We start from the raw sequence: 22,457 nt of genomic DNA, 5'->3' as shown, positions 1-22,457 counted from the left end.
TCTAAGTGTCCTTTTTGTCTGTAAAATAGCAATTATGTGAGTATCTCCTACATAGAGTTGTTTTAAATGTTTAATGATATGATGCTTATAGAGCTATTTGCACACAATAGAAGGATGACCAACTTATCCCAGTTTTCCTAGGACTTTCCCAGTTTTAACTCTAAGTCTTGCATCCTGGGAATCCTCTCAATCCTGGGAAAACTGGGATAGTTTGGTTATCGAACACAGTGTGAGCATTCTATAAACTTTTGTGGCTAACATAATAAAAACAGAAAATTCAAGGCACATGTTACATAATCACTTTCAAAGTTCTCTCAAAACCAAGTTAGTCTTACTGAGCTCTTTTTGGGTGTCATGCTTGCATGTCTATTTTTTCATTCAATTTTCCCCACCACTCTATGCTGTTTCTATTTTATGTACAAGGAAACCAAAACTGAAAAATATATAATATTTCCAAGCTGATAAAACTCATGAGTAGGGCTTATATAATTAGAAATCTGTCCTGTTGACACCGAGCCCACTTCTTTTTCCATAAAGTACCTGCCCAGAGCACAAACATTTCTGATATTCTATGAAAATCATTGCATAGCACCAAGGACTTCCATTTCCCCCCTTTTGTCATACCTTCCACAAAGTTGGGTTCTTCATACTTTCAAAATAACCCCAAGATTTATCATTTTTTGCATTGTGCTCTCTACTACAAAATGTATATATGGTTTCAAATAGTGGTTGGAAGAAATGAGCCAGTAAAAGGATTTGGGACCTTGGTTTTAGACAGACATGGGGTTATTCCCAGGCATCCTATACTAGGTGTGAAACTTCATGCCCACAGATAACAGCAATTGTAATCCAATGAAGTAAAGAATTAGAAGGGGCCTGCTATGGTGCTATTAATGCTATGACCTTATGTGTGAGCAGGAGTCATGCTTCCATCTGAAATTTAGTGTGCTTTAAGTCTACCTGTGCTCAAAACCAAAATAATAACAATAGACTTCCATTTATTGAGTATGTACCATTTGCTAGAGCTGGTGCTAAGTACTTAATGAATAGCATCTCTCTGAATCTTCTCAACAATCCAGAAGAAGTTATTATTATTCCAAGTTTTATGACTGAGAAAACTGACACACTAAACTAATTAACTAACCTACCCATAGCTACTCAATTAGGTTAAAGGTGAAGAACTTGAACTTGATTCTGGAATCTGTTACGTGTCTCTAAGAATAAGCCTATATGCAGTCTGAGAAAAAGCAAAAAATAAATAAAATTGCTGCCAAATAAAATGAAAGCACCATTCATTCCCCTAGGACACCTCATCCGCACTAGAATTGTTCGTTGTCTGACTTAACTTTCTGTTCAATAATTCTTAAGAAAGGACGTGGGTCTCAAATTCCTCAATCTTCTCACTCCAGGTGCACAGGGTTGCCAGATAAAACCGAGGCTGTGCAGTTATAATAGATTGGAATTCAGGTAATTAATATTTGTAATAAAAGAATTTTGTAGTGTAAGTATGTCTCATTCAATATTTGGGACATACTTGTACTAAAAAGTTATCTGTTGTTTACATGAAATTCCAGTTTAACTGAGTGTCCTGTTATCTTATTTGCTAAATCTGGCAATGTAGGGAGGAGAGGTCAGCTAGGTTCCAGGATGTCCCTGTCTCTGTGGTATTAGCAGTTTAGGTTCTCAATCTTTTGCTAGGAAATTCCCACACATTTCTATTCAAAGCCCAGTGCTCCTGGAAGGTCTTTTCTGAGACCTGAAATCGTTGCTTAATGAGAGCAAGTCAATTGGGGCTGTTGTAACAAAGTACCACAGACTAGCTGGCTTACAAACTGCAGACATTTATTTCTTACCATTCTGGAGGCTGGAAGTTTGAGATCAAGGAGTCAGCATGGTTGGGGTTCCAACTATGGCCCTCTTCCAGGTTGCAGACAGAGAGCTTCTTATTGTGTTCTCACCTGGTAGAAAGAGAGCAACAGAACTCTGTGGAGTCCCTTTCATGCGGGCACTAATCCCATTCATGAAATCTTCACCTTCGTGACCTAATAACTTCCTAAAGTATTGCCTCCTAATCTTATCACATTGGGGTTTAGGATTTCAACATATGAATTTGGGGGAACACAAACATTCAGCTCATGGCAGCAATTAATTACAGAAAGGCATAGTAGAGGCTGCATGTGGATTTATTTTATCAATCTATTGAATGTTCATTGACTGCCAAGTGCTGCTGCTATGGAGAGATGCTAGGATCCCAGCCATGTGGGAATACATGATGGGGTGGAGGGAGTACAACACACAAGACAAGCAAAACCTAGCTGGGCCCACAAAAATGGCAGAGGTAGGAGAAATAAGAAGATTCACAGAGGCGTCCCTAGATGGCACCCTTAAATAAAAATCCCAGTAGAAGCCCCCCATCAACTTTCCAAGGCAAAATCTGATAGTTGCAGTGTACCCCACATCTTCCTGGGCGAGGCACCTATTTATTGCAGCTGTGCAAAGTGCACGAAGCTAGTCAAAGTCACCTATAGTTAAGAATTTAGGAACAGTTCTCTGTCCGTGTTGTATGATCCCTACCATTAGCTCCACTTTTCTGTTGTGGAGGAGTTAGAACACGATCTTTTCGTTTATTACACCCATCACCTCCGAGCTTATCTATTTCTAGACTGATTATTTCCAGAAATATTAGGAAGTAGAAGTAATAATATCATCAAATATTTGAGTTCCTACTATCTGTCCCATAGCTTCTTCCCTGCCATAATTGCACCAGTCGTCACTACAACCCTGTAAGGGCTTCTCTCTATATCTAAAGAGTTATTCTCCAGCTTGCTAAATCCACAGGTGTAGAGGAGAAGTAGGCAACATAGGTCCCTAGCTAGGACCAATGTAAAGTCCTAGCTCTCTCCACATTTTATGGATGAAGTCATGCTCAGAGAGGTTATTCCAGGGGTCCTCAAACATTTTAAACAGGGGGCCAGTTCACTGTCCCTCAGACAGTTGGAGGGCCGGACTGCGGGCCCTGGGACGAATTGGCTGCTAAGCAGGACAGGCAGAGGCGGCAAAAACACCTGGCTGGCCAGATAAATGTCCTAGGCGGGCTGCATGTGGCCTGCAGGCCGTAGTTTGAGGACACCTGGGCCGTTATTCCATCACAGTTAAGAGTTAGAGCTGAGACCCAGGACTGTCTGACACCAGCCCATGTTCTTCACCAGTAAGTTCTGTGACAGTGATTTTCATTGGGAGATGATTGCACCTGCCAGGGGATATTTGGCAATGTTTTGAGACATTTTTGGTTGTCATAACTGGGGTGGAATGGATGCTTGCTACTAGCATCTAATGGGTAGAAGTCAGGATGCTGCTAAACATCTTACAACGCACGGGACAAGCCAGAAATCGAGTTTTCCTGTCCTATATCTCAACAGAACTGATACTTTGAAGTCTTGCTTATGTGCTGGATTTGGGGCCAGGAAACAGGTTCCTGCTCTGACTTGGATCCTAGCAAACTGAGGGATTGGGATTTATCTTGTCTCTCTTGCTCACACACAATAGAGATACTAATCTAATCCATCTCTAAGGATCTCACTGGTTTATGACACCTGCATTTGGGGAGTAATGGTTAAAAACTTCCAGTCAGGGAGGAACCTCATCATTTGAGTGTTTCGAGCTCCAGAGATGCTTCTGGAGGAGCTGGTTTAAGGTATTCACGAGGGGAAACCCTAAGACCTTTCAAAAACTCATACTCAGCCGCCAGTCCAGTTATCTCCGAGGTGGCCTGTGTGCTCTCAGCGTAAACCTCTGGGGGCTTGTCCCGGTGGCGCCAAAAGTCGGTGGAAGCGTCCGCGCTTTGCAATGGCTGTGGCGGTGACGTTTGGTGTGCCTCCGCCCAATCCTTTAGGCCGCTGGTAGAGAGAGACTGGGCGGAGCCGAGAGTAGCCATAGGAGGGGAGGGGGCGGGGCCGTGGCGGAGGCGGAGCCTATCGGGGCGGGCGCGGGGCTGCGGGTGGAGGAAGCTGCTCTGGCTCCCGCCCGGGAAGAGCCTTTATTCCTCGTCTTGCTCCGCCTCCTGCCCCCTTCGCTCCGCCTCCAGACGCGGTGGGGGCCGCGGGGCTGCTACTACCAGGTGAGAGCTCTGGCGGGGGGTCGAGGTTCCTGGGCTAGCTAGGCCCTCTTCGCCCGGTGGGGGAAGGGGAGAAGGGCTGGGGGCTTGAGAGCGCAATCGGGGGCTCGCTCCTGCAGCCTTGCGCCCCGGGGTTAGTAATGGTGGGGGTGCTCATGCTTCTGAGTCACTGGGACACGGCTGAGTGCGGACGAGGAAGCAGGATTTATCTCCATCCCCAAACGCACACTTATTCTCCCCAACACAAACTAGATTTGGTGAAAGGGTAGCCAGCCCCAGCCCAGTTCTTAGGAAACCTGGCTGGGAAAACGTTGTGTCAAAACACCTCTCTAGGATTATTGAAAAATGGGTGCCCTCTCCAGCCAGTCCTTCTCAGCCGAGGCTCCCCTCCCATCTCTGCGGAGAGAAGAGCTGCAAGAACTAAGGGCGATTCTTCGCTCCAAATTAATGACAAGGTACTCGGCTCCCCTTGAAGTTCCCATTTCTCAGCCTCTGTTCCCTCTCGGGCGCGGAGCCCTCTCGCCACCTGCTTTACACACTTTCCCTCCTCCCCTTGGATCCCCCGGCCAAGGAGGCTGAAGACTGAAAGAGTGGGCGTAGATGGGGAGGGGGCGGACGAAGTAGGTTCCAGGAGCCCTGCTACTCTCTTCCCCCAACCGGAGATGCGACTCCTCCGCCCTCCCCCACCCTTCCCGTCCCGAACGTTCGTGGTAGCCGTTTGCCCCAGGACAAGCGGGGGTGAGTGAGCCGGGAGATTTATTTGGAGCCTTGGAAAGGAGGGAGAGGTTGGCTGGAGTTGGCTTGGCTCAACCCCCCGGCGCGGAGAAGGCGGGGCACCTCTAGGCTGCGTGGGTCTGCTCTTCTCTCCTTGGGAGACTGCTCTGTGCCTGGGAGTCCCCTCCGAGGTGTGAGTGAGTGAACAGGGAATCTTGGGAACTGGCAGCCAAAGGTAGACTCATTTGACGGCTGTGGCCGGTGGCGCTCTCCCACGCTCGCCTGGGTCAGACTCTCCGAACCGGTCTGGATGGCACTGAGTTTCTCCGGCCAAAGGAAAGCTGTGTGGGAAACTGGGCTTGTTTCTGCCCTCTGTTGACCAGAGATAAGCGCTGGGTGAACAGTTCAATGCCTGTGTCCCCTGCAGCTTAAAGAGAATGCGGAGTGGGTTTTCTGTTTTACAAAAAGGAAGTAGCTGAGGACCTCTAGCTGGGGCGATTAAAATGTGTTTTAGTTTTGCAAGCTAGACTGTAGATCTCAGTAGATAAATTGTCCCCGCTCACATCCCCCCAACTCACATATTTAGCTTGTGAAATATTCAATATGGTAAATAGATGTGAGGATCTCTCAGTTTTAAGCATTTGTAGGTTAATTGTAAGGGAGAAATGGAAAAGATACCTCTGTGTCCCACCTGACAGTTCTGGGAAATACGAAATGAGAAAAGTATGGATTTTGGAGTCCGGCTGGAGGGTTCAAGACCGCCCTAAGCCTGCTAAACAGAAATGACAACTGAAAAAAAAAAATAGCCCGGCGTGGGGCGGCCTGTAGTCACAGCTACTTGGGAGGCTGAAGAAAGAGAATCGCTAAGCCCAAGAGTTTGAAGTTGTTGTGAGCTGTGATGCCACAGCACTCTACCTAGGGTGACACAGTGAGACTCTGTCTCAAAAAAAAAAAAAAAGAAAAAGAAAAGAAAAAGAAAGGTGTGGCTTTTTTTTTTTTAAATTTGAAAACAAGGGTTAAAAAACATCTAATTTAGCAAATTGCCTTTTAAAAAAATAAATAAAAATTGTGTGAGATTGAGACAGTCCTGGAAATTCCAAGCTGTTTAGACACAGTATAATTATTGTGGCAAGATCTGACCCTGAGGTGGCACCTTTTGTCAGGAGGAAGAGATTGACCCACAAGTAAATAGAGAGATGATTTATGGTATAATGTAATTGGGAGTCAACCTGTCCCTTAGTAGTAAAGAAGATAAAATTGGCCAACGTCACAGTTATAGGAGAAAGGCTTCATAGGGGAGAAAAGGGGCAATGAGACTTGAAACAGTCTCAGCTTCCTTGCTTTCTATATGTTCTTTTTAGCATTTTATAAGGGTAAAAAATGAACATAAAGTCTCAGAGATAATACTGTTAACATTTTGTTGTATGTTGTTATAGATATTTTGCTATGCAGTACATGTAAAATACATATATGTAACACAAGTATTTTGTAATCTTTTTAAAAGAAATCATGGACATCTTTTCATGTCGCTAAATAAGCCTCCACACATCACTTTAATAGCTGTGAATTTATCATTATTTAACCAATTTTCTTCTAATGTACAGTTAGTTTCTTTCCATTGTTTTGCTAGTAATTATAAACAGAGTGGCCATAAAGTTTGTAACTATTTAAATTGTACATGAACTTTATAGCCACCCTGTATTATCAACAGGAACACACTGCACACCCTTTTGGTCTATTTTGAGACCTGTTTAGTTCTTTGGGTTCCTGGAAAATAACTTTGCTGCATTGAAGTGTGTGCGATTTGAAGTTTTGATAAATAATGCCAAGGTATCTTCAATCTGCATGCCCACCATTAATGTATAATAGAAGCTCTTGTTGAACCAACTGAAGAGATACTACTAATAGTTTTTATTTCCCCCAGTGACAGCAAGCAACAGGGAGACATGAGAAATTGGATTGCATGCTACACTGGAGAACTTACTGGCAGGAGGATTACTTCCCAAAGAGACTAAAGTGAGTTGCAGGATGGCAAAAGAGGAGCCCCCGAGTACCACAAGGGACTTGCAGGAGTTGCAGAAGAAGCTGTCTTTGCTGATAGAGTCCTTCCAGAATAACTCAAAGGTCAGTTTCCAATCACTATGTATAGTGGAAAATCTCCAAATAACACTAGCATAAACAAGATAGGAAGTTATTTCTTTCTCAAGTAGAAGAAATATGGAGGTAAGCCAGGAATTTTCTAGCTCATCACTCTGCTGTGTCAAAATTGTGACCTTCACATTCATTGTCCAAGATGGCTACAACACCACTAGCTACCGTGTTCATAGTCCAGACAAAAAGATTAGAAGAGAGTGCAAGAGAGAGGTTTGCAAGACACCTCCTAATTAAGGAACCTTCCTGGAAGTCCCACATGATACTTTCAGTTACATCTCATGGGCCACAATTTAATCAGATAACCACCCCCTAGTGGCAAATACAATTCTTTAGCTGGATAAAGAACCATCTATATCCTCCTTTTGTTTTGTATTGATTTTAAGTTTAGCTTATCTGTTACCCTGAAAATATGGGGCCAAAGCCTATGTTAAGATTTGAGGCCAGTGTTCCACTAGAAATCTGGTGTCTAAGAGAAATTTTATATGAACCACATATGTAATTCAAAATTAATGTGTTTTATTTAACCTAATATATCAAAAAATCATTTCCACATTTAATCATTAAATAAAATGTTATTAATGAAAAAAGTTCTCGGTATGTCTTACTCTTTTTTTTTTGTACTAACTCTTTGAAATTCAGTGTGCATTTTACACTTACAGCATGTTTCAGTTTGAGTTAGTTGCTTTTCAGGTGTTTGGTGGTCAATCCGTGGCAATGGGACTTGAGATAGTATAGTTCCCTTTCTTGCATGTTTATCATTATTGATTTCTTTTATGTATCTTTCAGCATTTTGTCAGAAGGAAAAAGCAGCTTTCAGAGATAGTACTATTAACATTTTGTTGTATGTCTTTCTGGACTTTTAAAAAATGTGGTATATCCATAAAAATACATGTGTATATGTAACAAAATGAATTGTTTCGTGATCTAGTTTTGTATTGCATAGCACATTTCCCCTAGGGTCTACTTGAGGAGATACTTCTTTGAGTTCTAGAACAATATACAGAGATCTTTTCTGGACTCACTCAGAATGTATCTGGCATTATTTGTGGACTTACCAAGCTATTTTTATATCAGAGAAACAACTTTCTAATCAGCTGGCTGAAACTCTTATTTAAAAGTCTACCTCAGTAAGGAAGGTCCTCATGCCTTTTCCACATTTATAGTTGATTCTCATGACTCATGATAGTTAAATTCTATAAATTCACTGCAGACACTGAATTAGTAAATACTGAACTATTGCTTCTAGGGGAAATAGTGGATTCAGTTGTTTCAGGCCTTTGGTTACAACATTCTCATCAATTGATCAGTACATAACCTTGTTTTATGTATATTTCTGTTTAAAGATATATTCTTTTACTATATAGTAGATTCTCCTACTACTCTAGTTGACCATCTCCCTATATTGACCACCTCCTTAGACTGGGCATGTATCACCTGTACTTATCAGTACAGTAGGCCTAGATCCTTATGTTGACCACCTCCATATGTTGACCAGTTTGTTACAGTCCCTTGGGTGGTCAGCTTCTACCATATATTGGTGATCATTTACATTGAACTTAGGACTGTGACTCAACCTTGAGCAAAGTTTATTTAACATGTGTTTTCTCTGTCTTTTCTTTCTTTCTTTCTTTCTTTTGAGACAGAGTCTCACTCTGTCACCCTGGGTTGAGTGCGTGGTGTCATAGCTTATAGTAATCTCAAACTCTTGGGCTTAAGTAATCCTCTTGCCTTAGCTTCCTGAGTAGCTGGAACTACAGACATGCTGCATGATGCCTGGCTAATTTTTCTATTTTTAGTAGAGATGGGGTTCTTATTCTTGCTCAGGCTGGTCTCGAACTCATGAGCTTAAGTGATCCTCTTGCCTTGGCCTCCCAGAATGCCAAGGTTATAGGTGTGAGCCACTGTGCACAGCATGTATTCCCTCCATAAGGCACATAACAGCCTTCTTGTGCTTAGAAACACTAGACAACACTTAAGCACTACATTTGGGGACCATTTTAAACAGTGAAGTCACCAACACAAAACACAAAATTATGACACTAAATACACCACAATAAGGACACTTGTTTAAAGAGCTGCAATAAGAAGGCAGAATGCCACCTTGCTTGACTTTAGCTGGGAATGTACCTATCAGGTGACTCAATTTTTCACTGTTATGTGTCCACTAAAGGCCTCGACAGTGCTACAAGTATTGATTTTGAGGTTACAAATAAATTTTAGTGAGTAGATGAATTCACAAATATGGAATCTGCTAATAATAAGGATTGGCTATATATTTATTGAGCACTGACTCTATGCCAGGCAGTTGGCAGGCCTTCACCTAGTTAAAATTCATTTCCACCTTCTGAAGTAGGCATTTTGTAGCAGGTGAACTTGCTTCTTGGAAATTTCTTCACCCCTTCACATCAGATCCTCAACCCTGTTCACTGAAATAGGTTTGGGCTAGTTTGGGCTAAATAGCGACCAGGCCCAGTGATTCCCAGGATGATTAGAATAATTATTGGTTATCTAAATTCTGATGTTCTTCAGATAGTAGTCCTGAGGTAGAGTAGTATCTTCCAAGCTTTTTATTATATCAGTTTATTAACTAATATTAATTGTATTAACAACTCAGTAGAGTGATAGTGGAGGAAAAAGGAGAGCAAGTTCCTTTTAAACTCATAATTACAAATCCATCTGTGGTGATTATTATGATGATGATGATTATCATCCTTTTTGGTATGTCAGTTTTACACGGTAGTTGTTGTAATCATGGCAGATACAGTTCTGTGTTTTTATTTTTGCTTGATGTTATAGCCGGCTGTTTTTCCATACTGAAGCATAGGCCTTCAGAACAGTTGCTTTCCCTGGAAGAACATCAGCAAAGCACATCAGATCAACATATTGTAATTTAATTTTACATAGCCTTCCTCTGTCTCTAGGGAATGTAGATGATTTCTTTCCCCCAAGTAATTTTTACCCTCTCTTTAGACATACATAAAACCTTTGAACTCCAGATAAGAATAGATGGACTTGCAGATGGAGTGTGTATGAGACAACTCCATTGTCTCCTCCAAGAAGCCTCTGGAGTGCATGGTCAAACCTTAATTGTCTTACTTTTAGACTGAGAAGGATAGAAACCTGCTCAAAATAGTTTAAGCAAACAAGCAGATCAACAGGTGGGACCTGCCTGGAGTTTTTGGGAATTGAAGGCAGTCTTAGAAACCAGGAGGAGGAAGTGAAGCCCAGGCAGAGCCTTAGAAGGAATTAGAAAAAGGATCTGGCAGGTCACTGGGGTCAAAGGTAACTCCCAGCATCCTCTCTTGGGCTGTGCAGCTTCTCATCTTAGCTTTCCTTGTGTATCTGCTTCGTTCTCCCCTTCCTGCAGCCTGGCTCCCTTGGCTTTTCCATTCACATGGGCAAATGTGGTTGTCCAGGCTGGCATCTTCAATTCCTCACGTCTCTCAGCTGATGCCCTCTAAGGGACCTGGTCTGGGCATCTCAGTGCCCCATTCCTAGGAACAAGAATCTGGTTGGCCCTGTTACCTGTGGCAAAGGAGGTGGCAGCTGGGTGGGTGCGTTTTGTTTTACTGATGTAAAGTGACCCCTGAAAGGGCCATTTCCAGGGAAGAGGAGGAGAGGTGGAAGATGGGCTGGGCTGATAACCACAGATGGTGTGTCCTTGTATGGAATATTTGTGACAAAATAGTTTTGCTCCCATGCTGGAGGTTTCCTAGAACAAAAGATATTTTTGAACAACCTCTCAGGCACCACCGTGCTAACCCTGTATTGCATGCCAGTGGGCACCCAGGGACAGTAATCTGAGAGAAACTATCATAGCACTCTTGACTTGTCATCGCCAGAGGTTTTAAATGGTCCTGATACCTCTTGCCTTTCTCCTTTCTGGTAGCAAGAGACAGTGAATCACTGAGTATCTTTTTCACTCTGACACCAGCCAGTGTTCAGCCTGGCTCCTGAATAGTCCCAGGTGAAGGCTTTGTGTCCTCTGGCCACTTTGTCCCTACTTTAAAACCTCCCATGCTTAGGAGTATTAACAAATAAATCACCTTTGTCTGACCTTGCACAAGTCATTTAGACTCATTGAATTTTTATCTCCTCTTTTCTAAAATCAGCACTGCCAGGCTCATAGATTTGTTGTGAGGGTTATCTGAGATGCTGTTTGAAAAGGCTTCAGCACAGAGCCTGGCACATAATGGTGCCAGCCTGTCGCAGGCTGGCCTTCCTGGGTTCTTCAAGTGCAGCACAGTGCCTGTAAAACCTGGGTTGGGTAACTCCTATCTGTCTCCAGGATGGGGACAGAAAGGTGCGGCTCTTGTTACTAGATAATCTCTTCCACTTTCCATCTTCCCATTGCGTCCCCCATTGTCATTAGCATGAAAAGTTAATTGCTATGTTCTAAACCCTTGGGTTTAGATAGTGTTAAGTTGTTCTTTGTTATCTTCCTTGAAGTATTGTAGGGAGAAAGAAATGAAATACATGGAGAATGCTTAAAACGGCCTGGCACCTGAATGTTTGCTGAATGTTCTCTGTTACTGTTAGGCATGGCTGGAATGTGTTCTGGCCTCCTGTGATAGACTGGCCTGAACCCAGCCATTCTGCCTGGGAGAAAATAATTGTTGGGTTTAACTGTCTGAGTCTTAAAATGATCTCTTGGCTATCTGAATAACTTTTTATTTTTTGGTTGTAGACCTTAGGCACGGAAAAGGAGACGATAAAAAAAGTGGATTCTATAAGAACTATAAGGAGAACAGTCTTGCCTTTTCCTTTTGGATCCCTTGTGCCACACTAAGTCCTGTTGATTTTTCTTTTGTTGTTCCACTTTGCTATATTACATCTCTCCCCACTCTGCCATCAGCCTAGATTTGGCCATCAGTGTATCTTGCTTGCATAGATGTATATGACTGCTAAGTTCATCTTGCTCCATGATGATTTTTTTCCTAGATAAAAAAGTTCAAACAAGTGCTGTCCAACAGAAATATTGCATAAGCCACGTATGTAAGTTTTCGAGTAGTCACATTAAAAAACATAAAATGGGCTCAGCATACCTGTGGCTCAAGTGGCTAAGGTGCCAGCCACATACACCTAAGCTGGTGGGTTCGAAACCAGCACAGGCCCACCAAACAACAATGACGGCTGCAACCAAAAAATAGCCAGGCACTGTGGCAGGCACCTGTGGTCCCAGTTAGTTGGGAGGCAGAGGCAGGAGACTCGCCTGAGCCCAGGAGTTGGAGGTTGCTGTGAGCTGTGATGCCACAGCACTCTACCTAGGGGGACAGCTTGAGGCTTTATCTCAAAAAAAACCCCCAAAAACAAAAAACCAAAAACATAAAATGCAACAATTGAAATTTATTAAAGTAAAATATTTTATTTAACCCAATATATCCCAAACACTCTAATTTCAACATGTAATTAATATAAAAATCATTAATAAGATATTTTACACTCTTTTTTTCATATGCTTGGAGCACCTCTCAATTCAGATGCCAAGTTTCCATTGGAGATACTTGACTTCTATTTAGATATTATAAAATTTAATAGTTGAACAAAATAGATTCCACACATCTAATCTATTTGAAACATACTTAAATATTTTCCCATGGCTGAGTCAAATACTAGCTTTAAAATATAAGTTAAATTCAGGTAGACATCCAGGCCATCAGTCACCCAGGAACATTTCAAATGCTGCCTGGCCACAGGTGGTTGCTGTGCTGAACAGCCCAGGTGGGAGCCTATAAGCCTGGAGTCCTGGTGTCCCTTCCTCACTGGCTCCTCCCACCCTGCAATGCTCCCCTTGCTGGCATGGAAAACTCACTGTGCACTGCTGCTTCCCTCTCCTGGACAGTCCAGCTGCTCTTCCCCACTATGGTTCTTGGGGCTTTTTGGATTGTAAAGATCAGACAGAACAGTTCAGTCTGCCAGGTGACATAGGGGCCATTGACTAAGGGTGCACATGGATTAGAACGAGAAAAGTGCTCAATACCTGAAACAGTGCCTGGGACCAGCCCCCCTCTGTGTGGTGACTCCCACAGCCCCTCTGCCTCTCCCTCCCCTTCAGCTGCCCCAACTCAGGAAGGATCTCATCTCATTATCATCTCAGGAGAGCTCTGATAATGGAGGGTCTGAGCTGGGCACCTCTGGCTAGAGAAGGTGAACAGCAGAGTGTTTGGTGGCTTTTGTTAGAATGAGGTGGCAGGAGACAGGGTGGCCAGTGGGTATTATGCCAATTTCTGGCCTGGAAGGAAGTGAAATTTGCCATGCCTCGAGAGTTCTCCGTAGGAGGCAGTGCTGAAACCCCAAGCTAGATGGCTGTGGCTTCTTAGCATGGCCTTTTCTCTTTAAGTAGGGTGAGCCTTAGCAGTTTGCTTGCCATCAGCATGAACTACAAAACCCTCCTGCCTTCCAGCTTGCCCTGAAATTCCCATTTGGATCATTGTGTGAACTATTATTTCTGGGAAGCACATGTATTTTTGAGGACTTCAACTATGTCTTCATTTCAGCTGCTGGCTTGCAAAGCCCTAAGGAATGAGATGTAGGAAAGACTAGTTATGATGGAAATTCTCAAGAGAATACAGCCTAGAAGGCCAGTGCTGAGGAGAGAAGAGGCCTTGGCCTAAGAAGCATGGGGAAAGCCTTGGCCAATTCTGCATTAAGCCTTCTGCCATTGAGCCAGATCCAAAATTCCTTTTGCTGGGTGAAGGAAGGTGACATTTATAAACACGGCATAGGGTTTCAGAGTCATCAGGCTGTGGCCAACTATGGTAGCCAGGTTGATGACATAAAACCATTTTTACCCAATTAGGTAGCTGCTATTGCAAGCAAATGACATTTTGAGTAAAACACCTTAGCTTTCAATGTCTGGATTTTGCTTCTTGGAAGCCATGTGACTCTAGGTAATCATTTAATCCATTGCTTCTCAATCTTCAACCCCTTAAATAGAAATCTTATTTAAAAAGGAAAATCTGATTCAGCAAGACTGGGGTGGGGGCCTGAGATCCTGCATTTCTGACAAGATCCTAGGTGATGCCAAATAGCTAAGCCTTTATTTCTTTGTGCCTGAGTGGCTTCAACTATGTGAACCTCCGCGGTAAAGCAAAGGAGGCAAACTGTATGTCCATGACATCAATGCACACATGTGCTGGAGAGGTCCTCTGAGAGGGCATGTGTTTAGCAGGTAAGCCATGACTAGGTCTTTCCTTCTTTCACAAGAGCTGTCTTGGATGAGGCCCTCAAACTCACCACCTGTCCACAGCTGCCTTGAAATTCTTGCCTGGCTGACTCTCGCTTGTTATAGTGACCTTTTACATATGAGCCTCCAACTTTATGATCCTGGTTATACTTCCCACAGCTTGGGTGGATCCAGTAAACCTGGGGTTCAGACATAGCACTTAATCCTGCTCTTTGTCCTTTGTTTACAGGTGGTTGCCTTTATGAAGTCTCCGGTGGGCCAGTACTTGGACAGGCATCCTTTCCTAGCCCTCACCTTGGTGGTATTCATTGCTGCGTCAGCTGTTCCTGTTGGGTTTTTCCTGCTCCTTGTGGTGCTTACCTCCCTGGCGGCTCTTGTGGGGGTCATACTACTGGAAGGTAGCCTGCTCAGTTATTCACCACCCTCCGGAAAATGACTTAATTGGAAGCACAGTATTTTCGGGCCTCTGCCATTGCTGTGAGAGTTTCCTGTTCTCAAAATCACATCAAACAAGGGAGCTTGGTAGAGTAGTTAAAACAAGGACACTGGTGGCTACATTAGAATTCCACCCATACCACGTGATTTTTGACAACTTATTTTCCCTTTTTGAGCCTCTGATTTTTCATATGTAAAATAGGGATATAATATTACTATCTCAAGGGTTTGTTGTAAGGATTGAAACTTGTACTTCCATAAAATCCTTAGCCCTGGGGGCGGACCCTGTGGCTCAAAGGAGTAGGGCGCTGGCCCCATATGTCAGAGGTGGTGGGTTCAAACCCAGCCCCAGCCAAAAAAAACTGAAAAAAAAAATCCTTAGCACTATACATGGCACAGAGTAGCTTCTCAGTGAAAACTAACTAGTATTATTAGTGCAACCATTCATTCCACAGGGAGTTATTGAGCACCTGTTGCATACCAGGTACTTTGGCAGGTACTGGAATCTACCTTCTCCACCTTTTGCCTAAAGTCCCACAGCCAACTGTCAACTTCCCTTTATGTTACTAGTTAAAATTACTGGGAGAGCAAATCTGATTGGCTCAGTTTGCCTTTTCAAATCAGATCAGACCCCATAGGATAATGGTCAAAGAGATGATGGTTTTCAGGGGGTTGGGTGATTACTTCCATTCATTTCTTGGCTTCCCAGAGCTAAGAGCACCCAGGCTTATTTCCTTGTCCAGGAGACTTTGGACAGTTTATACTCAAAGGAAAAGGTGGGCATGGTAGGCAAATGAGCCAAATACAGATTGGCAGCATTTATTCAGTAAATATTGATAGGGAGACGGGAAAATGAATGACGGGCAGAGGAATGGTACCATAACAAAAGAAATTTGGAGAGAAAGAAGGGAGCCATTATATTTTGGCTGTATGCAAAGCTTTATAGCAGACAAGATTTTAAAGATGGATAACAACTTTGTCTCAGGGTAGGCAGGGAAGGGCTTTTGGACAGGGGACTAGCATGTACAAAGCCTTTATAGCAGTGGTTCTTGAACTTGAATATTTCTAAATTTTACTTCCGTTTTGAAAATGCAGACTTTCAAGCCTCATCCAGCCAAAGTTCTTTTACTAGGTCTGGAGTGGAGTTTAGAAATCTGAACTTTTTAGCCAGCTTCCCTGATGCATCTGATTCTAATTCAAAGTATGGTTGATGGCCACACACTGAAAAACACTGACTTAGGATTTTTAAAATATTTGTGAAAAGGCAGCACATCTGTTTCTATTTTCTGCCTTCCTGCCTTTTCAGGGTCCATCCTTGAACCCTTCACTGTGACTGTGGGGATGGAGGACTGGGCTGTTAACTGTTCCAGGGGTGAAGGGAAGGATCTTTGCCACACAACATGTGCCATGTTATTTGTTCTACATGTTTTTTCCCTTGTACCTTTTGCTTTTGTTGCCCCATAGACCCCCATGTTAGGAAAAATGTATTTTCCTTATACTTATTATATGGTAATTTATTAATATTCCTATTTAAAAGTATCCAATGGTAGGTAAAAATGACCAATCAGACCTTATGATTAAAATGTGATAGTTGTGAAGGATAACATCAAAAGCTGCATTTAGATTTTACTTTCTTTAGCCTGCACAGCCTTCATACCTGTAGCTTGTAGGTTAGTGTCAATAATAGTATTCTCCAGGTGGTCTGAGACATTGGAGATACTGCCTTGGCTGACTCCTCCTGGGATGTACTAGGAGCCCATCTCTGACCTTGAGGATGAGGGGCTTTCAAACTCAAATACCTGCGGGCAAGACAAAATGAATGACGTAGCACGAGTATAATACAATTTGGAAATGGTCGGGACAGAAGGCAACAGGAGAGCTAGGAAGTTGTTACCATGCCATCATGCCCACTCAGGTGGCCAGATCACCTACTTTTTCTAATGCCAGAAATCTGGATTTTTAATGGAAAATCTCCTTACTTGAAAGAAATGTGAGTTACTTGTCATTATTTTATACAAACTGGCCCAGGGTCTGCCAGTTTTCAACCTGTTTTAGATGAAGGCTCCTCCTAACCATGTTCTCCTCCTAGGCCTGGTCATCTCTGTGGGCGGCCTCTCACTGCTTTGTGTCCTCTGTGGCTTGGGCTTCGTGTCACTCGCCATGTCAGGGACCCTCATGGTGTCCTATGTGGTGATCTCCAGCCTTATCAACTACTGGTTTTCTCCCAGGTAAATACATGTTGGGGAATAATTTAACCTTTGCCTTTTGGAGGGATGTTTGCAAATAAAACCCTAACCCCTGTGGATGTCCAGAAGCAAAATCGTAAGAGCTGGACATTTCTCATAGCTCCCCATACACCTCAGACATCAGATGGGAATTTTTGATGGAGTTTCAAACAAAAGCTGTTGCTTCCCTTTTCCGTGCCGCACATAACTGATCTCATTATCAGAGCAACTCTGCAAGGTAGTTATTATTGATTCCATTTATGGGCATGTGGCTTAGTAAGTAGGGCACTGGCTCCATATACTGAGAGTGGTGGGTTTGAACCTGGCCCTGGCCAAATTGCAACAAAAAATAGCCGGGCATTGTGGTAGGCACCTATAGTCCCAACTACTCAGGAGGCTGAGGCAAGAGAATCACCTAAGCCCAGGAGCTGGAGGTTGCTGTGAAGTGTGATGCCATGGCACTCTACCAAGGGTGACAACGTGAGACTCTGTCTCTAAAACAAACAAAAAAAAATTCCCGTTTAATTTATGAAAGTCAAATTGAGGTGTTTTTTTTTGGTTGTTTTTTTTGGAGGATGGGGTAGGGAGGAGACAATGGAAGAACAATGGAAGAAAAATGACCTGCCATTCTCTTTAACATACCTGTCCCCAGAGTACTATGGAAGCTGTAAATCTCCTGCCCCCAAACTCTGCCTTGATCCCCTCTGCTCTTCAGAGTGTGACTTTTTCACCAATTGAGTATGAGCCTGTGTTTGGGTACATTGATTCTATTCCTACGGTATGGCTGCTAAATGCCAGCTGCTTCATTTGGGGACTCAACTGCAGAGAACAGCGGTCTCTGTAGGTGCTGGAGGGAAACCTAGCTGTGTTGACATTGCTGGGAGACACTGTGTGTGTCTATAATGTGCCACCTTCCTAGGGAATTTGCAACGGTGATTTTTTTTTTTTTAATGTTTGATTTTTGTCTTATGTGTTGATTTCAGAACCTAAGTCCAAATTCCACTGTATTTCATTTAAGCACTTGCTAAAGGCATGATAGTGGCTATTAAGCACTTGCTCTATGCCAAGGCCTCTTTCTAGTACTCTTCAGGCCTATCTCATGTAATCTTCATAACTTGCTCCATTCTGTGATAAAGAAAATGATGCCAAGTCCCAAAGCTGAGAATAGCACAGAAAAGACTTAAATCCAGGTCAGTTAATTCCAAAGCCTTCTTAGCCAAGATACAGAGTGACCCTGTAAAATAGGGGTCAGCAAACCATTTTTGAAAGCGCTAGCTAGTTAATATTTCAGGCTTTGCAGGCCATGCAGTCTCTATTACAACTAACCAACTCCGCTACTGTAGCACGAAAGCAGCGTGGATACTAAAGAAATGAATGGGGCATGGCTGTGTTCTAGTAACATTTACTTTCAAGAACAGGTGGCTGGCTAAATTTGGCCCAAGGACTACTCAATGTTTGCCAACACTTGGTCTAAAAGAACCTATATCCTAACTTTTGTTTTTCTACCAAATAGCCCTTGAAATTCTTACTAAGTGGTTATCCTAGTTTTATATGTATATATATTTATCTCCTGTTGTTTATAATATGTCAAAAAATAAAGGATGAAGTGGCTATAATTTGAAATCACTCTCACAGAGATGGGTGCTTCTCACTGGGTTGCTTCACTGGTATCCTTGGAATCACGTGCAGCTCCTCATAAATTGTTTTGCTCACACTCAGTCTTAGATAAAGGAGATAAAAGGAGAAATATTGCCCTGTGTGGCTTATTGAGGGTGATGCTTTTGGACCGAAATCCCACCCTGTCCCTGAACCCTGCTGTAGTAGGATAACTTCTTAAAAATTATACCATAGGAAGTAGCAAAATCTGAATGCCTATTTATCAATAAGAGACTGAAAAAGATATCTAGGACTTGTTCTTAATCTCTGTATCCTCCCGATTCCTTCCATTCAGTTATTTTCACCTGGGCAGAGGTTCTCAAGCTTTTTGTTCTCAGGACACATTTTACCGTCTTAAGAATTATTGAGGTATCCAAAACGTTTTTGTTTATGTGGGTCAAATGTATTGATAATTGCTCTATTAGAAATTATATAGAAATTTAAAAAATTTATTCCTTTAAAAGGAACAATATTATCTGTTGATATAAATAACATATTTTAATGAAAAGTAACTATATTTTCCAAAACAGAATGAAATTCTCAAGTGGCATTGTTTTACATTTTACAAATCTAATGTCTGCCATAACAGAAGTGAGGTGGGTTCTTACTTGTGTGTCTGCATTCATTCTGTTGTGATATGTCGTTCTGCTTAAAGTACATGAAGAAAACTCAGCCTCACAAATGTGCAATTGGGAAAGGGAGGAAAAGCTTTTCCAGATGACTGTGGGTATTCTTCTGTGAAAATACACAAAAACTCCCTTAAGCAGTAGTTTTGTAAATGACAGTTGAAATTTTTGTACTCTTTTATATTAAAATATGCCAATCTACCTTATACTTTCAATGTATCTTTACCATGCATGATTTTACAACTTCATGCATTGATCATTTGGAGAATAGTGGTTTATTGAGTCATGCAGATCTTCCAAATAAACTGTCAGAAACTGCACTGTTCCCTTTTGAGAGAAGGTGAATAAAAAAGATGCATGTTTTGTTATTACTAACATAGTTGTCATCTGAGAACTGCTGCATCAGTAAATTCTTTAAAACTCAAGGAAAAGATAACTTCTTCCTTAAATGATCCAAAGCATGGGATGGGGCAGGGAAGAGCAGATATCCAATTCATTACATGATTTAATGGGATTTTGATCCTAAACCCTAACAGATGATAAAACTAAAATTTCTTCAAAAGAAAAGAAAATGATATCCTTACTTATGTAAGTCAGCTAAATATTCTTTTGATGGAATACATTGTAGCTGCCTCCTGTTTAGATAAACTAGCCTCTGAGGAGGAGAGATCATGCTGTTTTGTTATAGAAGCAGCAAGACCTGCTAGGGCCTGTAGTTGAGGGGAAGTGTAGAGCTAGGGAAGCCTGTGTTTATTTGTAGAGCCCCTCTCCCCGCCAAGTTCTTTACCCCACACTCTCTAAGCAGCCAGAGCATGCCTAGACTCTTCACAGGTTAAGAAGAGAAAAGGCTTCTTAGGTTTTGTTATCAGGTAGGAATGCTTTAGGTGGCAAGTAATGGAAAAAAAGCCAAAGCAGATCCAGCGTAAACCAACAGATTTTTACTGCTTAACAAAAAGCTGGAGACAGCCCAAGGCTGGTGTGGCTGCTCTGTGGTATCACCGACATACCAGGCACCTTCTGCATTTCTGTGTAGGCCATCCTTAACCCACATTGGTCTGCCACCTCATGGCCACAAGATAGCTGCCCACAGCTCTGGGAACACCAGGTACATTCAAGACAGGATGAAAGGAGAAAAAAAATGAATGTCCACCAAGTAAGTCTGACCCTTTTTATTAAGTAAGTGAATTGTTCTCCCAGAACCTCTCCCTATACTCCCTCAGCAGACATCACTGGCTTCAACTTTGTCAGATGGCCACTCCAAGCTGGGAGTGTTTCTTATCTTCTGTAGCATGAACTTCTAAGGAGAAGGGTGTTGGGAATGCATGCTGGTCAGCCAAGCTCTGGTATACGTTGTAGTTTTTCATAGTGGGGCATCAAGGCTACTTGAAGTTCAAAGATAATCTATAGATCCAATTAAGTTAATACTAGTAGTGCCGCCTCACTCCTCTGACAGGCTTCTGAAACCTTCAGTCACAAGGACTGAAAAGACAGTTTCTCTTCCTTCACCCCCCCAACTCCTCTCCACTGAAGGCATCAAAAAACTAAATGGAATCCAAAGATATGGGTGTGAATCCCAGCTCTGCCGTTTTTTAACTGTGTAATCTTGAACAGCCTGTTTAACTTCTCTGATCTCTTTGTTTCCATTGCTAAAGTAGCTACTCCTTGCTTTACCTTTCTCAGTTAATTGTGAGGACACAGACAGTATAGGAAAATGCAACATCCAAATTAGAAGAGGGGAAAAGGGTCATAACTCTCCCCCCAACCCAGTCATTCCAACCTCCTGTGTTCTATGTTTCCTCGTCTATAAAATGGATACAGCCCCTCCCAGCCCCCAGCCCCATCTGGTATGGTTTGAAGAAGCAGCTAAGAATAAACTAGGAAAGGACATCAGGTATTTAGCTGTACACACACTTAATGTTGCTCTTTGAAAGAAGCCCTGGAACTAACCATTTTTTCTTGTTACCAAGCAGACCCCTGACACAGCAAAACCCCAGTGGTGAAGGTCAACTGGCTATGAAGTCTGCAGACTTTGAGGGGCTCTACCAGGAATAACCCTCTGAACAGAATCGGAGCTTCTTTCAACATCTCGGAAAAGCTGTTGAATCCTACTTGCCCATTGGGATTATGACTCAGAGAAGGGGGCTGAGTAGTCAAGCACTCCTTGGCTGTGTCCTCTAGCTTTTTCACTGTTTGTGGTACCCTGCAGTGGCCAGTGTGGGGGATCATGTTGCTCTCATGTTGGTTCTGTTGGCTGACCCACCCTCTCAGAGCAAATCAGCCAAGAAATGTGACAGCTTAGCAGCTGGTCCTGCCTCTCCTCCTCACATCCCCCAGTATGCTGACTTAACTTGGCAGGGTCCTGGGCATCTAGAGATTTAACCCCTGATTCCCGCAAAGGCTATGTCCAAAGGCCCAGTTGAGGGCAAACACGTACTGTTTTTAGTGTTTTGTTTAACTGTTTTTGTTTCTTTTTTCACTTATTCGAAACAAAAAGTGGGAAAAAAAAATCCAGAACAGAACCATCTCTTCTGTCTTAATGGGTTTTTATCAGAAAGAACAGCAGCATTTGGAAATAATGGCCCCTTTAAGTTGGAAAACAGAGTCCAAGTGTAACTTTGGCCAAGACTCTTTTTGAAAAAATCTAAAGGTATAGTTTCCACTGTTAATTGCTGCTAATCTTTTAAACATTTGGATATTTACACTTCATGTTTTATATCATTTTAAATCATTTGTCCTATTAATCTATTTCTTTGAAAAAAAAACTAAAACACTACAAAGTAAAAATAAAACATCCTGTGGGATTTTTCAGTGGAATTCTTCAGTGGCTTATCTGCTGTGGCATTTTGTTAAATATTTATTTGGGTGGGCATTTTTTCCTTACTCCCCCCCCCAACACCTCTACCCATCCCCTAATTACATCAGACCTGCCTATTGCTTCTCTGTCAAAAAAAATGAATGTCCACCAAGTAAGTCTGGTGGACAGCAGCTACTAAATAAAATGGCCTTTTTAGTTGCTAGTGACAGACACTCAATTCAAAGTTGCTTTAAAAGAAAGGCAGGGTGGTGTTGGGAGGGATTAGATTCACTCAACCAAAATGCCAAGGGGTAGGTAGATCTTTAGGCACCCTTGGATCCCGGAGCTCAGGTGATGTCATTAGGCATCTCTCAGCTTGTTTTCTTTGTTATTGTTGTTGTTGTGAGTTGCCTTATCAGGCAGGCCTGCCCCATGCGGAGGTCCCAGCAGCTCCAGACTGGCCAAAAAAGCTGCTGTTTTCCAACAAGTATTCCGGGTTTAGTTCTGATTAGACAGACTTGGGTCATGTAAACTACCCTGAACCAATCACAGT

The 22,457-nt window shown here is 42.6% G+C and overlaps 1 protein-coding gene across 1 annotated transcript; it reads left to right on the top strand.

Moving 5' to 3' along the window:
- Positions 1-4,001: 4,001 nt before the first annotated feature.
- Positions 4,002-21,866, top strand: TMEM159 (transmembrane protein 159). The gene is made up of 5 exons (XM_003790694.3): positions 4,002-4,117; positions 6,753-6,952; positions 14,398-14,566; positions 16,693-16,831; positions 21,081-21,866. Exons 2-5 carry the CDS (start codon positions 6,857-6,859, stop codon positions 21,160-21,162), a joined length of 486 nt encoding a protein of 161 aa, XP_003790742.1. The 5' UTR covers positions 4,002-4,117; positions 6,753-6,856; the 3' UTR covers positions 21,163-21,866.
- Positions 21,867-22,457: the final 591 nt, after the last annotated feature.

Source organism: Otolemur garnettii, unplaced genomic scaffold (assembly GCF_000181295.1).
Source record: "Otolemur garnettii isolate 467f Iridium unplaced genomic scaffold, OtoGar3 scaffold00044, whole genome shotgun sequence".
NCBI lineage: Eukaryota > Metazoa > Chordata > Mammalia > Primates > Galagidae > Otolemur > Otolemur garnettii.
This window is presented reverse-complemented; position numbering and strand designations above follow the sequence as displayed.